A 15,511-nucleotide genomic window follows, 5' to 3' on the forward strand; every position below is an offset into this window, starting at 1 on the left:
TTTATCAAATGTAACATAAAGTAAGATTGATAAAAACGCGCCGTTCATAAAATGACTGAAATAAATCAGCCAAAATCTAATGTGGCGGGTCGCTTGTTAGCGTTTTATAAAAAGATTAAAATTCTTAGCCAGATTGCCAAAATATTTCATTTTCAACCATGATTTGAGAATGTGGCCGCACTTTATAAAATCCCTAAATGTTTTATAAAACGACGGATTATATAATCTGGCTACGACCCCACCTCTCTTTCACGAAACTATCACCTACCTACCTACGGAGATCATCTTTCCCGAGTAAAAGCCGAGACCCGTACAAGCGTGGGCACAGACAGCATCATGCGCTTGGTGAGTACGAAACCACTCATTCTCACTGATCAGCTTTTCCGCTCGTTCGCCAACTTTTCTCCAAATTTTCTCTTCTCTCTCTTTCTCTTTCTACCTATTATGCTGTGTATCGATCTCTTTTTGTCTCCTTCTCGCGATAGTGGATTACGTGCGGTTCAAAGTGACAGTGCGGCTCGAATAATATCGATCAAATGAGTGCAAAGTGATCAGCATTTAAAAAAATTTGACAATGTACAATATCGTAAATACGCGTATATAGTGCTAATAAAAAGCATATATATATATATATATATATATATATATATCTAATATCATAATAATTGATAATCGGGTATCTCAAGCTGTAGCTGATGATGCTGACGGAAGAACTCTGTAATGTGCGGAAAAGCTGTACCATGTGCATTGTTTTTCGCTTTACAAAGAGCGAAGCGACTGTAACCGCGATAATCCAAGTTTGATCAATAATTGTAAAATGATTATTTGACGAAATTACTTGACGATATAGTAATCTCTTTTTCTCACAACTCTAGACGCGTATCGATATACTCGTGAATTTCTACTTATGTTAGAGGAAACCTGCGTTTCACGGTGGCTACTTTCTTCTTCCATTATAAGGTACGTTTCGCGATTTCCAGGTAGATCGTATCGCTCGCGCAGAAAATGTGCTTCGATGGTTAACGGTTCTCGATGGGCTACTTGATGAATCATTGACCCGACGAAATCTCCCATTTAACTTGTCAATATAATATTTCCGGTAAATACTGGCTACTTGCTCGGTTAAAATGCGTACTAAAACGAAAATGTGGGCCGAATAACGTTAACGAATTACGGGTTCATTATTTATGTGGCGCGCGATTTAGAAAATGACACATTCGGGGACTGATATGAGTGTTACACTGTATTTTTAATTGCACAGTTACATGAAGTGTACGATGCAGTATTTGATATATTTGCGTAAATGATGATTATCGCAAATGTTGCACAGTGACTTAAATTGTACGCCCATTTCTTGTTTAATGATATATTTGATTGATTGGTGCACACATATACGTGATTAAATATTACGGCTTGAAAACTTTCTAAAATACCGTTTATCTTACTCTTAAAAACAAAATTTAACTATCGTTTAAACGATCGAATAAAGATTCGCGATAAATGTCAATAAATGTTTATCTAACACATGATTTTTGAAGTTTACAGCGGCATCGATACAAAAATAACGAAAGTCTCGAGATATTAATTTAGAAAGAAGAAAGCAAATAAATGTCGCGTTAATTTATAGTCGCTGATTCGGATAAAAGATAGAGAGATCATTCCTCTCTTTACGCTCGCGGCAATTTACCGTGAAGTGTGCTAAGCTCATTATGAATCGCATTAATGAATCGACGCGCTCTGTTGAAGTCGCTGGACTGTCAGTAGATCAATTTCTATTCTCCGCTCGAATCTCCGAGATGCAACACGCGAGCATCATAAATATGCACTCCTAACGACCCAGTTGTCATGTAGTACGGTCGTGTGTGCCGTTAATTAAGGTCAAAATCAGAGTTTCGCGGACGGATCTAAGCTAGCGAGAATCGATACGCGCGTTAATCCAATAAAGATCAAGATTGATTGAGCTTTGTGGAAAAAACTTTGTATAAAAAAAAAAAGGATAGCGAAATTTCTCGAATCAAAAGATTATCCTCGTTGCAATCTAGATGCATACGATATTTGCTCTCTCTTACAAGGTCAATTTAATGGACCAGAAAGAAGATTAAATACCGCACAGTGTGCGTTGCAAGAGCTAAACTTTTCATTTGAGATTGGTACAGGGCGGGGCGGAGAAAACGATATATTGCTCCAAAACGATCTAATCGGAACGAGGATCTGATGGATCGTAAAAAGTATCGTTGAATTCGGGCGACTTATGATGCAAGCGCGTAATGATGTGTCCTCCATTTTCACTTCGAATCATTTTTCGATCAATTCTTCCGACCGTTGTAATAACGGTAAGAAAAGATATCTTCGAGAATCTTTATTCGAAATCCTCCGTCTCTTAATGCATGGTCACGTCGACGAGATGCTTCTGGTCGCCGATGCGCGTTTTGAGAGAAAGTAATTATTAGGGATCGATGACACGAAAAGATGGGTGTGACGATGGATGTACTCACCACGAGGCGGTGAGTTCGATGACCCACGAAAGTAGATGGCATCTTTTTCGAGCGCCGCGGGAAGAAAGTTCTTCTCCTTTTTTCTCCCCTTCCGCTTCATTCCGGTGGCGATCCATTCCGAGAGATAAAAGCCGGACCTGTGCCTGTGGTAAAAAAAAAAGCCCCGTATTACACGGGCCAGGTAGTTCTTACGAAACGGCCGCCGACAATGCCAATCTCGTAAGGAGGAAACTTGTATTCGGATTCAGTACAACCACGTAATACAACAGCAACCGGAGGAGGTTCCCGCCCGCGTGCCTCTTCGCGTTGAAGGAGTTCATTTCGTAACTGATGCATTCCGATCGATCCACGGCCAGATCGTCCATCCGGCTAGAAAACGCGCGTCGTAACATTTACGACTTCCTTAACAATCGCGAAGAAGAGGCAGGCAGCTTCGCGGTCCGTTGGATCGACGATTTTTCGCGTCGAAAGTGGAAAGCCCCTCGGCATCCTTTCCGAACTTTTCTCTCATCGGCCTCGTAGACCTCTCGTCCGACATCACGTACTCCAACGTTGGAACAATCATTGTTTAATCGGATCCCACGCTTCGAATTTTTCATGCTTGCCTTCATCGTTCAAGCTTCTACCTCGATGACTTTTCACGTCTGAATCTTTATCGCGGAAAGGTTTCGATCACTGTCGACGTGATATGTTGAAGATACTTTTTGAGATCGTCTTTCGAGATCAGCGATCGGAGTCTCTAGTCAGAGTATCTAAATAAAGATTTTAAAAAAATCCGAATCGATTGTCGACTTCGATAGATTGAGAAATAATACGTCCGGCCGAAATGAATGATTTTGAGCAACAGAGACAGACGGTTCTTCGACGGAGGCCCTCGATCTCTCGAAACTTTCACTCTAAACTTGCAATACGATGTTTTGCATGGTGCATTCGGTTTTAATTGCATTCAGGCGCATCGGTTTATCTTTCCTCGCTGGGTTTGTGCGTTACTCAACGCCAAGGACTCGTTGTATAATCGCAACGTACTTGGCGACAAAATATACTTGTTGGTGAAGTGCACTTTCACGCGTCTTCCATTTCCGCGTTTCTGTACACGAAATCCGAAATCTACACGATATCACGATACATCGTGATACAACTAGTGGAAAGCTCATCATTTGGAAAAATAAATAGTGCGAAATAAATTTTATTAATTAATCGCGTAATTTTTTTCCGGGAAAAATAAATTTTAAATTTTTTAAAGTGGTCTCTTTCTTTCTTCCTCTTTCTCTATCTATCTATCTCTTATCTTTTGTCTAGCTTTAGTTACTTTTGCTTTTAATTCCAATTGATCGAACAATTTGTAATTGAAATAAGTAACCTAACACCCATATTTACTTGTGTTTTTCATCTCATTCCTAATTTTATTTAGTAAGAGCTTTTAGATGATTTTTTTTCATAAAAATTGGTTGCACTTGGCAGAGAAAACTGATTGTTACTCGGCCGGTTGTACTATTGTTGTCTCCACTGAATATGATTATTAGATGTGAAATCGCTAAGCGATCAAATTTGATTAAAGTATATTCTCGAATCTAACCAATTAGTTTCGAGTAGTACGAGTATTATAGATCCTAACAGTTTTCTACGCTCATTACAATACCTCGCTCATTATTGGTCTAAATTGATCTCGAGATAATGCATATTTTTATATAGGAAACGTAATGACCATAATTGAGATAATTTAGCGGTAAGCGTACTTAAGCCAACGTTTTTCAAATCTTTCATGACTTAATGCAGGTTTATACAAACTTTGTATTATATCGGGAATCGATTCCTCCGGAATGAAGATTTTCAGAACGATTTCTAATGTTAAGTTTCTTTATAAGCAATTTTCAAATGAATCGATTCGATTTAAAAGAGTTTATAATAATCTTGCAATATTGCATTTTAATTATTTATTTTTAATGTAAATTTATTGCGTGATATAATGTTTAATAATATATCATGATATTAGTTCTAGTTTGTTGTAGTTTGTTGTTTATTCGCATCGATATCAGACATAGAAAAATCTCACATTGGTTGAAAAATTTGCACTATTGAAATTAACGTCGAGAGAGAATTATAGGATATCTCATAATTTATATATTTGTATATATATATATATAAAATTAGTATATAAATTTATACGAACGCGTTTGTTTACCTACTTTCAATTGACCGAATGCTCTAAAATCTGCTTCAGTCTGTTTACGACAAAATTCAAAATGGAGATTTATTTATAATTTTTTACAACGTATTTTAATATGTACATGTATCTCGAGATGCAGCTTATATGTGTGTGTCTCACTTCCTCAAATATTTTCTTCATTACATGGCATGCAAAATTAGAAATAGAATTTTGCGTGTGTCCCGAATTTTTTTTACCGCGTATTATCGCTAAGATCAGGAAGTTTCGCTGTCACTTTGCATTAACGGCGACAAAAAGATGCTGTTGGGTGTGTTATTCCGTTCGGCTGATGTTGCGTCAAGTCGATTCGTAATCCGGCGGACAAAAGGCCGAGTCTGTCGAGCTTGTAACGACGTTTCTTTCATGCTCATCACACCGACAAGAATCGGGTAAAGCAAGTTCACGAGCGGTGCGCATCCTCGACATACTCTGCCGAGTGAAAGTGCCGCCACATCAGCTCTCGCGGTTTCTTCTTCCTCATCTTCTGCTTCCTCTACGTGCCAGCAGCAATATTGTGTTATGCGCAGGCCGGATCAATGTGACGAGTTCTCTCACGCTGTTTCCCCACTCGCGGTCGCGCGGCGTGAACCTGACTCCATGGTCGGTTTCATCTCTCCTTGTTTTCTTTCTCTCTCTTTCTTCGATTAACGCGACAAGTTTCTCAATAATCGTTGTCACATTTTGTCATATATACATTCTGACCGGTAGCAAGTACCGCAAACTATGACTACTGTATGATATACGATATGTGTGCGATATCTTATTTAAAGAAATTAATTGGAATTGAAACTAAATAATTTTAATCATGTTTATATATTATTAAAGCTTTATCTTTCTCATATTTTGCTACTAATTTTATATATTGTATATAATTTTTTTCTTAATACGACGTCTATAAGATCTCTTAGCATCTGTTAATGATTAATTTTACATTTTTTGGAAACCAATGTGCTTATTCAAATAATATAGAAAGCATCTGGAAAATGATTATAATAATAAAGATTAATAAAAAAAGTACAAGAAAAGGAATAACAATTTTTCATAGTTTGTTTTACAAGTTTCTCACAAAATTTTGATATAGCAATTTGAAAGCCGGAATTATATTCAGCGCGAAAAAAACATTACGGGAAATGATTATTCCCTCTTTTTGTGTTTAAAAAAAAAAAAAGTTATTCTTTGTTGAACTGTAATTGGAGCTAGACTGTCTCAGCCTGATTATTGTCGTGGAGCAATTAACTTTGACAGATGTTAATTTGTCGCTATGTATTTAATTGCGGGGCTTTCGATCTATTCTAAACATTTGTCGACAGTTTTGACGCTCGTGTGTCATATATTTTAAAAAAAATTGTGTCTGACAAAACAATTAATCTGATACTCGTTGGTCAATGAAATTTTGGACTCGTAAATTTTTTGTCAACTAAGATTCATTAAGATCTCTATTATAAGCGATATTTTAATAATATAAGCTAAAATATAATTTTAATTTTAATAACACGCGCGCATGTAATAAACGTAAGAGAAGAGAAAAGAGAGAGGGATCTGAGATTTTATATGCAATATATTTTCTATCGCGCATTAGTAATATCAAACCAACGATTCAACCATTCTGTTAGGCGCGGTGAAACTCGCACGGCGCACTCTCTGCGCTAGAAAATGACGGGTCAAGAGTTCGCAACGCAGAAAAAACATTTGCATAGTCTAAGATTCGCGATAGCCAAATATGAAACGGATTTTTTTAACAACCGCTCGGGATATTCATACTCGTCTTCCGCCTCGCAACTTTTCTTCCCCTTGCGCGCACGCATATTTATGCGACTCTCGACTTCTGCGAGAGTTTTGCGGCTGATTAATTTGCGAGTCCACGGTTATTATGCAAAGAATTACTTAACGCGCGTCGTGTCTATAAATCCGTGCGACGCGGTGACACATGTCAAGCGCGGCGATTATGTCGGTCCGGCGAGTTTCGAAGGTGAAACCGACCGCGTCAAAGCTGCAACAACGCGAATCAGTTCCAGCCGCATCCGGGCCATTATTATTAAGTGGTAAGACACCTGCGAGTCACAGAGTGCGTTCCTCCCGTTTGTGTACGGCTGAAGATTAATGGGACGCTGTGGACCAAACGGGAGGAGGACGACCGTACGAATTTAGAAAGTTGCCAAAGTGTCTAGAGCCCAACTTGCTCGCGAGATACATGCCGTACCTCATTTTTACCGCCGGCGATTCGCAAATTTATAATTGCGAAGGAGGAACTCGGCGAATTTTTACGCGGAGTCTCACGTTCATCCGCTTCAGTCGTACCCGAACGAACAAAAGACTTTGCGAATGCTCTTACGTTTCCCCATAGGAATAATCTAAAGTCTCGTTCCTGGGAAATTTACAGCGAACCAATTAACCATTAGACAAGATCGACCGAGAGGAAGGGAGCTGAAGACGCTCGGAACAGTTTTATAAGGCAGATGCGCGCGCTAAACGCGGCAATTCTCCCGTTTTATTGTGTGCAAATTCCAGGGATAGTTTACAGACACGCATCTCTAACGCTTTCCTTTTGCCGGCAAAAGCGTTGGCACTTAAGCGCAGACTCACGTTGTGCGAAGAATACATAATTCGATGATGTACGCTCGCTCGCATCGTTGACCCTCCCGGCGTGTCGTTCCGTTGTCTTTTCCCTGGGTGTAACTTTCTTTGCAAATGTCAAAGGTCCTCGTCTAACGCAGCGTAGCTGACGCTTTTCTTCTTTTTTTTTTTCATTTTTTTTGTCTACATCCTTGAGAACGCTTAGTGTTTTCGCCAGAAATTTTCTTCGATTTTTCTTTCTTCGCAGGACTTATGGTTGACAGTACGTCAATAACTTATCTCTCGCGACGTGTATGCGAATGCATCGTACCGGGGCTCCCACCGTAGCGATTTGACGAAGCGGGGTGAAAGTTCAAAGCCTGTAATAGCTTCTGGCGGGTAGCTCGTAACCTTTCCAAGGCGTAGTCGTTCGTGTTGTCTGTGAATGGATTACGTTTACGATTTTTGTTGGAATAATTTCTCCACGATGGATCGTGCAAATCCTCACCTAGGATGATATCCAAACACTGTTTCAATGAGGAATCATTAAGCACTGTCCGCGACGTCCTTCACGCTACTCGTCACGAATCAGTATGAAAATGAAAGGAGCGAGACGCGGCCATTAATCAAAGGTGGCACTTTTCAAAATCGTCCGTAATTATTCGAGATGATGCGAAGACGGATAGTTTTAGTTGTCAAAGTCAAAGATGCGATTATTGTTTATAGATTGATAGTAAAAAGAAATTATTCGCTATTGGTTAAGAAACAATATCGCCCGGATATATTAATGTCTATTTTAATTCCTTTAATTTTAGGAAGCGCGAAAGAATAAAAAAAAGATTTATCGATTACTTTTAATAAATCATTTTACCTAGTTTGATAAAAAATTTAATATATGTCGCAAAAATATAATACTCTTAAAATAAAGCAAAAATATTTTTCAACAAATCAATAATTTTTGAAATTTGACAGAAGTTGAAATCAAACATAACGCGCGAATATTAAAGGGATTAAGTATTTACAAAAGTTTTCAACCTCGATTATACGCGGCGATGTAACAAAGCTTTAATACATCTACCAAGAGTTTCTCTCCATTTAAATACCAAAGTTTATTCCCAAGAAGCGCGCACACGCTGTGCGCATACGTATAGTAATTAAAAATACATGCTTCTAATTGCATTCGGTTTGAAGAGGAACGTAATGAAATTACTGCCAAATTCTCGCATTTATCTCTTTTTTTCTCGATCGATACTCGCCTCTTTGTAGTTTGCCGAACGATTATGCTTGACAATATTTTGTCACGTGGAGCAAAATTGGCAGTATTAAAAAATATGTATTTTTGTATTTAATAATAATAGCGGAGAAAAATAATATTTAGCCTACACGAAAAACGGCTAATAAATAGCTTAAAATCTATCGAGAGCTTATTACACCTGCTACACGTCCTTAACTTTCCGAGAATATGTCTGTACATTTAATTATGCGCGCGCGTGTCTCTTCGGCGATGTCAGGCGTTTACGTGTAATTACATAAAGCATGCAAACTATTGGTCTCGCTCGCACGACTCGAAAGCTGTAGGTAGACACGGATTTACTGTGTTTTTAGGAGGAGAAAATCGCCTAAGGGGCTCTCTTCTACTCATAACGGGACTAACAGGAGATAGACCGAACGGACAAACTTTAGCTTTCGATCTCTCTCGAATCAATACAGTGAAACCTAATCATATATAGATGTCTATTCTTATCGTAGATAATCTTATACCTTCGATAGTTCATCTTTTCCTAGGCAACTTTATCCCCTCGATAATTCGAATTTTTGGGAACAAACTTTGCTATAACGATTTCGCTTTATTTTGCAGCAAAGAATATTGAGTGCGTTCAGAGACACAACCGTTGCACAACTGTTGAGCATCGTCTTGTCAACACTTGACGTTGATTTGTTGGTTCTAGAAGCAAGAAACAATCACATTCGATTGTTACCCAGCAGTTGTGCAACCGTTGTGTCTCCTGAACGCAGTCATTGTTTTCTAATCATATCAATCATTGTAACATAATTTACATAACGCAATATTGTTTTAATATATATTTGTTATAACTTTGCAGATAGCCGTAACAATTCTACTAGCAGTAGTCTGCTTAAATCTGGTTAGGTCTCAGAAATCTGAGATCTCAGCCCAGGGCCTCGAAATTCCACCCGCTCCAGTAAAGCTCGACAAAAATTTGCGACAAGCATTGCTGAAGGCGTTGACGGAACTGGAAGCCGAGTCCGCGGAGCAGCGAAAGGACGATGACGACAAATCGCTCATCACGACCGTCGAAAAGAGCTTCGACGACGTGGTCAAAAAGAATCTGAATACGAATATCGGCGTAATACCAAAAGCCTCCTTCTCGTTCAACGGTTTCCCGGGAGATGAGGAAATTCCCAACGAGGAGAAGCTACAGAATTCAAGTTTTCTCGAGTCGAAGAAGTACGTTACTCCGAATCCGTCGCCGATGGTCATAGAAAAAGCTAGTCACGACGACGCTAGAAGTTTCCACGTGCACAATGTGATTGTACCGGACAAGAATCCGTCGACTTACTTGCCGCGAAGCGAGTCCAAGATAGATTCGTTGGAAACGAGAAGTTTGAAGACTTCCGCGAGCTCATCCTTGGTCAACAGAGTCGAGAGTGTGACGCTGAAGCCGATCACGCAATTCTCCGAGAGCTTAACCCAAAGCGCCAGCAATGGGATTGCGAGCGGTAATGCGCTCGTTTCGCCGAAACCAACTGCATCTAGTCCAACTGTTACGCCCAAAGATAACATTACCTTGTCGTCCTCCGGCGTTAATAAAGAAAAGTCTCCAGCAGAGGAAGTGAAAATCTTTCAGGCACCTCTGGTGGCAGCCTTCACGGTACAACAGGACGAGCTCGGTGTTCCAAAAAGCGTTGTACCGATTTACAGGCAATCTGGTGACGGACAGGCTCTGACTCTTCAAGAACAATTGGAGTTTAAGCAAAAGCTATTGGAGCAGCAGCTGGCAGAGCTACAACAGCAGCAGATTCAGCAGACCCAGTTTCTCGTTAAACAACGTCAGCTCTACGAGCAGCAATTAAGACAAAAACAGCAGCAACTGTACTTGCAGGAACAGGCTAGAATCAAGCAGCTGGAGGAGCAAACCAAGATCAAGCAACTAGAGGAGCATCGCTTGAAGCAGCTGGAGGAGCAAAGAATTTATCGTTTGCACCAGCACAATCATTTCCCTTTGCAGAAGCAGCACATTTTTCAACAGACGAATGTATTGCCGCTTCAGCCATCTCTGGAGCCTGCTGTTCATTTTCAGCCAAGTGTGTCCTTGGAAGTTCCCAGCGCCGCCGCACCACCGTTATTCCGTACAAACTATCAGGAGCAGTTGCAATTCCAACAGTTTCGTCAGCAACCTCAGCAATCTCAGCAACCTCAGCAACCTCAGCAACAGCACCAGCAGCGATTGCACCAGAACTTCATCTCTTTTTCTACCGACTTTCAGCCGCCCGTGGCTCCGGCCACCAGATTCAACAGACAGGAGGCCTTCAACGCGATTGGTAATTTCGGTTTCAACCTGCAACCAGACAACAAGCAACCGCCACCGGCGAGAAACGCATTCAACTTGATTGCGCCAACGAGGAATCCGAGTACGTTCGTTTACAATCCTTACACGCAGTTCAGGCAAATTCCGACGAGAGGCCAACAAACACCCGCCAAGCAGATTCAGCGTTTGCTCTATCAGTCGGGAGTCGTCGGCGAGTTGGGCAACGTGCAGGGCCCAGGTGCTGAAGATCTCAACATCGTGTCCAAGGTGTTGGCGTTGAACGTCGGTGCATTGCCTAACAAGAATTATCAATTTGCGAGTAATCGCGGTAAATTAGGCAGCGCGTGAGAGTAGAGGCAGACGATCATAATCTATATAAGACTTCGACGAGTCGTGTAAATTACTACAGGACGATATTAGCAAGGTGAATCAGGCTCTCTCTCTCTCTCTCTTTCTCTCTATCCTTCCATCGTACTCTTCTCTTTTGTCCTTTATCAGTCCTCTTTCCATCTTTATCATATCCTTTCCTTATCGATATTCTCTAATTTCTCAAAGGCTCTCTTTGATTCCGACATACGCACGCACACACACACACATATATTAAGATACAAATCAGTTATATACATACTATATATATATCATATATATGCACATACAACAGAGCAACAATGAGGAATGCTTATTCATGGCTCGCGAGAGAACGCAGGATGACTTGGTAAGTTCAATAGCATACAAACCATGACGATAGTAACCTTGAATACCAACATCTCCGAGTGAAATCGAATCGATTGCCCCCTCGGTTACCTCCCGCGAGATTTTACTCTCCTGCGTCGTTTCGACGGCCGATACGCGTGAGACAAACTTACTCCGGGAGGGAATCGGTATATAATAAGGGAACTGCCGTTTCCTTAACAAGCGTAATGATATTAATTACAATTGTATTACAATTGTATTTTAAACAAGGACTTGTCATTAGTAGCGCGGCCTTCCCGAGTTTGGATTACGCAAGTTCGCATTTAGTTGCAACACAGACACTCTGTACATAGTTGTGCGACTCCAGTTTCACTTCCTTGTATCTATTCCTTTTGTGGCAGCGCTTTCCTCTACTCCATTCTTGATAGAATAGCGTTCACGCGATCGGGCACCGCCAACTTCATCGACAATCGTACAAGAACACGCTCAATAGAAGAAAAAAACACATAATCGTAAAATGTAAATTTAATAACCGTAGAAATAAGTTTATATTTTAACAGGGAAATTTACTTCTTATATTTTATAAAGGACATATGAAGGAAAGAAGGCAAAGTTTCTCACATCAATGGCGTTATCGCCGTATATTTGGATTTGATTATGATTTTGTTCGAGAACATGTCGCGTAAAACTTAAAACTTGCGAAGTTGTCCAAATCTTTTAAATTTCATCATTAAAAATAACTCCTTATATATCTTTTATGTCAGATTCGTAATAAAATGTGTATATTTAAGAGGATTATTTATACTTTAAGATAAAATATATACGTTTATCTATCTATTTGAGCACTTTTCTAGTTAGGTATATTTCTATCGAAAAATGTCAGATCCAGAATTAAGGCATTAAAGACCAAAACTCTACTGCTGATTAGTACATTTTGCGATTTGTATCGTAGCCTGTGTATGTATATTGTTTGTATTAGCCTTAACACGGAGAACTCGCTCGGGGGATCAGAGGTCTCGCGAAGTCGTGCATCGAATCGCGCATCGGGATTGAAAACGCTTCTTCTACTGTAAATAAACTTTCCCCGGGGCCAGTATCCCTCCACACACAATACCGGCGAAGAAGCCGCCGACGCGAGAGACACATCTCTTGCGTGTATATACGTGTATGTCCTCAATTTCACAAACGTTTGGCACAGATCCGTGATTTCACCCGCGAGGCGGGCGAATCGACGAATCTCGTGGGACATGGTTGATATCTCTTCTGCTTCATTAAATGTTTTGCTAGATTTGGATAATCGCGAATATTTTCTCATTGCATTTATTAGAGATGTGTTATTGTAATTAATTATTTGTCAGCTTAAATATATTCCCTCTTGTTTGTATGAAGCTTTGTCTCGAAACTAAAATCGATGTTGGTTGCGATGCACTCTTGGCGAGAGCGACTGTGTAAGCGAAAGTTGACAGCGATTCTCGTCCATAAATGCGGGTCCTTTATGAGCGCCAGCTGAGAGACTTGCGCGACTGAACATATATATAACATTTAAATATAAAATAACATTAAAATAAAATATAAATAAAAAGTATTATATATTACATATATATATATATATATATATATATACATATAATTTGCGCTTATAATTTATCTGATGCTGGATTGTATGAACCCTTGTATAAATGTTAATAAACTAATTTGTTTACAAAACGATCGTACATTACTTACATATCAAATAAATCGCAGGCTAAAAATATGCAAGTTTATTTTATTGAAAAATATAAATATGAAGAGAAAACTTTCAATAAAATTATTATACAATAAGTACACATCATTTATATACATATTAAAAGCTTTTGCTTTTGAAAGATTAGTCTTAAAATTATAATAGATAATGAAACATCGCATACAGTCGATAGTGTTATTATCGTATCAAGAGACAAGTTAATCAGCATCTATATTATATATAATAACAAAAATATATGTTTTTATTTTTGCTATATATATGCTCTATGAATAGAGATGTTATAATAAAAAATTAATATAGAAATTTTAATTTAAAGAACATCTCAATCATCATCAAGAGACACTGTAACTTCTCAGGCCAAGTCATGCGAAGCAAAGATCGCGCGCAGCAATGGCGAACAATATGCTAATGATATTAACATACTCCGTACATTTACTTCGCAGTTATAATAATGTTTAAATTAAATTAATTATTTGTTCCCCCTAGATATATAGGAAATAATAAAATAATATTGGAAATAATAAAATAAATAAATTTTGTAATATAAAATTTTATTTAGTTGGCACAATTTTTTTGATATCATAATTTTTTTTAGGTATTAAATACTGGAATAATACTGTTTTGTATGGAGTTAAAATAACATTATTTTGTAGAGCAGTTTTTTTACAGTAATTTAAAAATAACAATGTTTTTTGTATAACATTTTTTCACACACAGATGGCGCGTATATTTGGCGCCTTTTTTGCCTTTTTTTAAAAAAGGTAAGTTTTGAGGGATTCACTTTGGTCGTTGCTGTATGTTTACAATTTCTATCACAAACAAAGTTTGCTTTTTAGCGGTGCACGCAATAATAAATAAACCAATAACACTGATTATACCGGTTGTATCTTTTGACAGATAAAAGTTATGATTAGTAAAAACTAGATTTGATTCCTACGAACATTTTGAAATGTTTTAAAGTGAAAATAATTTACAAAACGTTAAAATATTTTAAAATCTTATAAAAGATGTAAAACATGTCTTTAAAACATTTTTGAAACGTCTATTAAATATGCCAAACATAAGTGCAAAAATTATTTATTAATTACTTTTAATCTGATTGTCGAAATAAAATTAAACATATGTATAGCGCTGAATTAACTCAATTTATAATATATATCTTACAATTTCCAAAACTCTTTCCAAATCGAAAGAACACGGTTAAAACTGTAGGAAAATATTATAATTATAGTAGAATAGCTCTCCGCGTCTCCGCGGCCTCGAAAATTACAATTTTTTGTATGTCGTACAAAGATATATCCAAATATTGGGAAGGGTAAACTTTTTCGCATTTCCGGCTTCTTAATTAGAGTTCTGGATATCATCCCACGTGACATAAAAAAAACTTAAGATTTTTATACTAAAAACAATATTGCAAGAGATATCGCCATTTTTCGTATTTCGCGAAAATCTGACAATATACCTATCACCGGGTGATCATATGGCGAAATATACGTGAATAATATACGTGAAAATATTAATTAATGCTGTTAATGATTAAAATTCCTTCATCGATATCGAAAGAATACGGTTAGAACTATAAGACAATATAATAATTATAATAGAACATATTTATGCACAAGAAAAAAGTGTATAGTTCCTTTTTTTATTTCTAAAAAATAGATTTTCCAAAATATATGTTTTTATTCAAGATTCACAAAATACATAGTTGAAAAGCAAATATTATTATATTTAATATAATAATATATAATAAAATTTGGAATATATGAATTTTATATACAAATTTTTTCTGTGTGACAATATGTGTTAATAATTTATTGTAATAAAATGCGCAGCGTGTATTGATGTACTGTGTTTATTACCCATTTGTCAGTATAATCTTATAAATTAATATATCTTTCATTATTTCTGATTGTACATGTTACATTGATTAAGGCAACAGTAGAAGCTATATTTATACGCATCAGGTGTGTGTATATCGATATAATGTTTTATAAGCGTCTTGACTAAATAATAGCTGTTCTTATGTATATATATATTGCCGACATTTAAAATAAACTTATAAATATGTACATATATAAAAAATATGCGCAGTTAATTTAAAAAGACGATGTTTGTTATAAAATTAATATGAAAAAAATACGAGAATGTAAAAAATGTATTACGTATAAAATAGTTTCAAGTTTAATATATTAATGTATACTAAACAAATTATTTTATTGTATATTTGTATTAAATAAATTTTTTATTATTATTAAAAGTGTATTTAGAA

General features: G+C 37.5%; 1 protein-coding gene across 1 annotated transcript; it reads left to right on the plus strand.

Annotated features, from left to right (window-relative positions):
* The first annotated feature begins 292 nt into the window (after positions 1-292).
* LOC115242042 (RNA polymerase II degradation factor 1-like) lies at positions 293-11,378 on the plus strand. Its single transcript, XM_029818056.1, has 2 exons — positions 293-345; positions 9,357-11,378. The coding sequence occupies exons 1-2, from the start codon at positions 337-339 to the stop codon at positions 11,148-11,150; spliced, it is 1,803 nt and encodes a 600-aa protein (XP_029673916.1). The 5' UTR covers positions 293-336; the 3' UTR covers positions 11,151-11,378.
* The last annotated feature ends 4,133 nt before the right edge of the window (positions 11,379-15,511 follow it).

This window comes from Formica exsecta, unplaced genomic scaffold, assembly GCF_003651465.1.
Source record: "Formica exsecta isolate Colony F162 unplaced genomic scaffold, ASM365146v1 scaffold558, whole genome shotgun sequence".
Lineage (NCBI taxonomy): Eukaryota > Metazoa > Arthropoda > Insecta > Hymenoptera > Formicidae > Formica > Formica exsecta.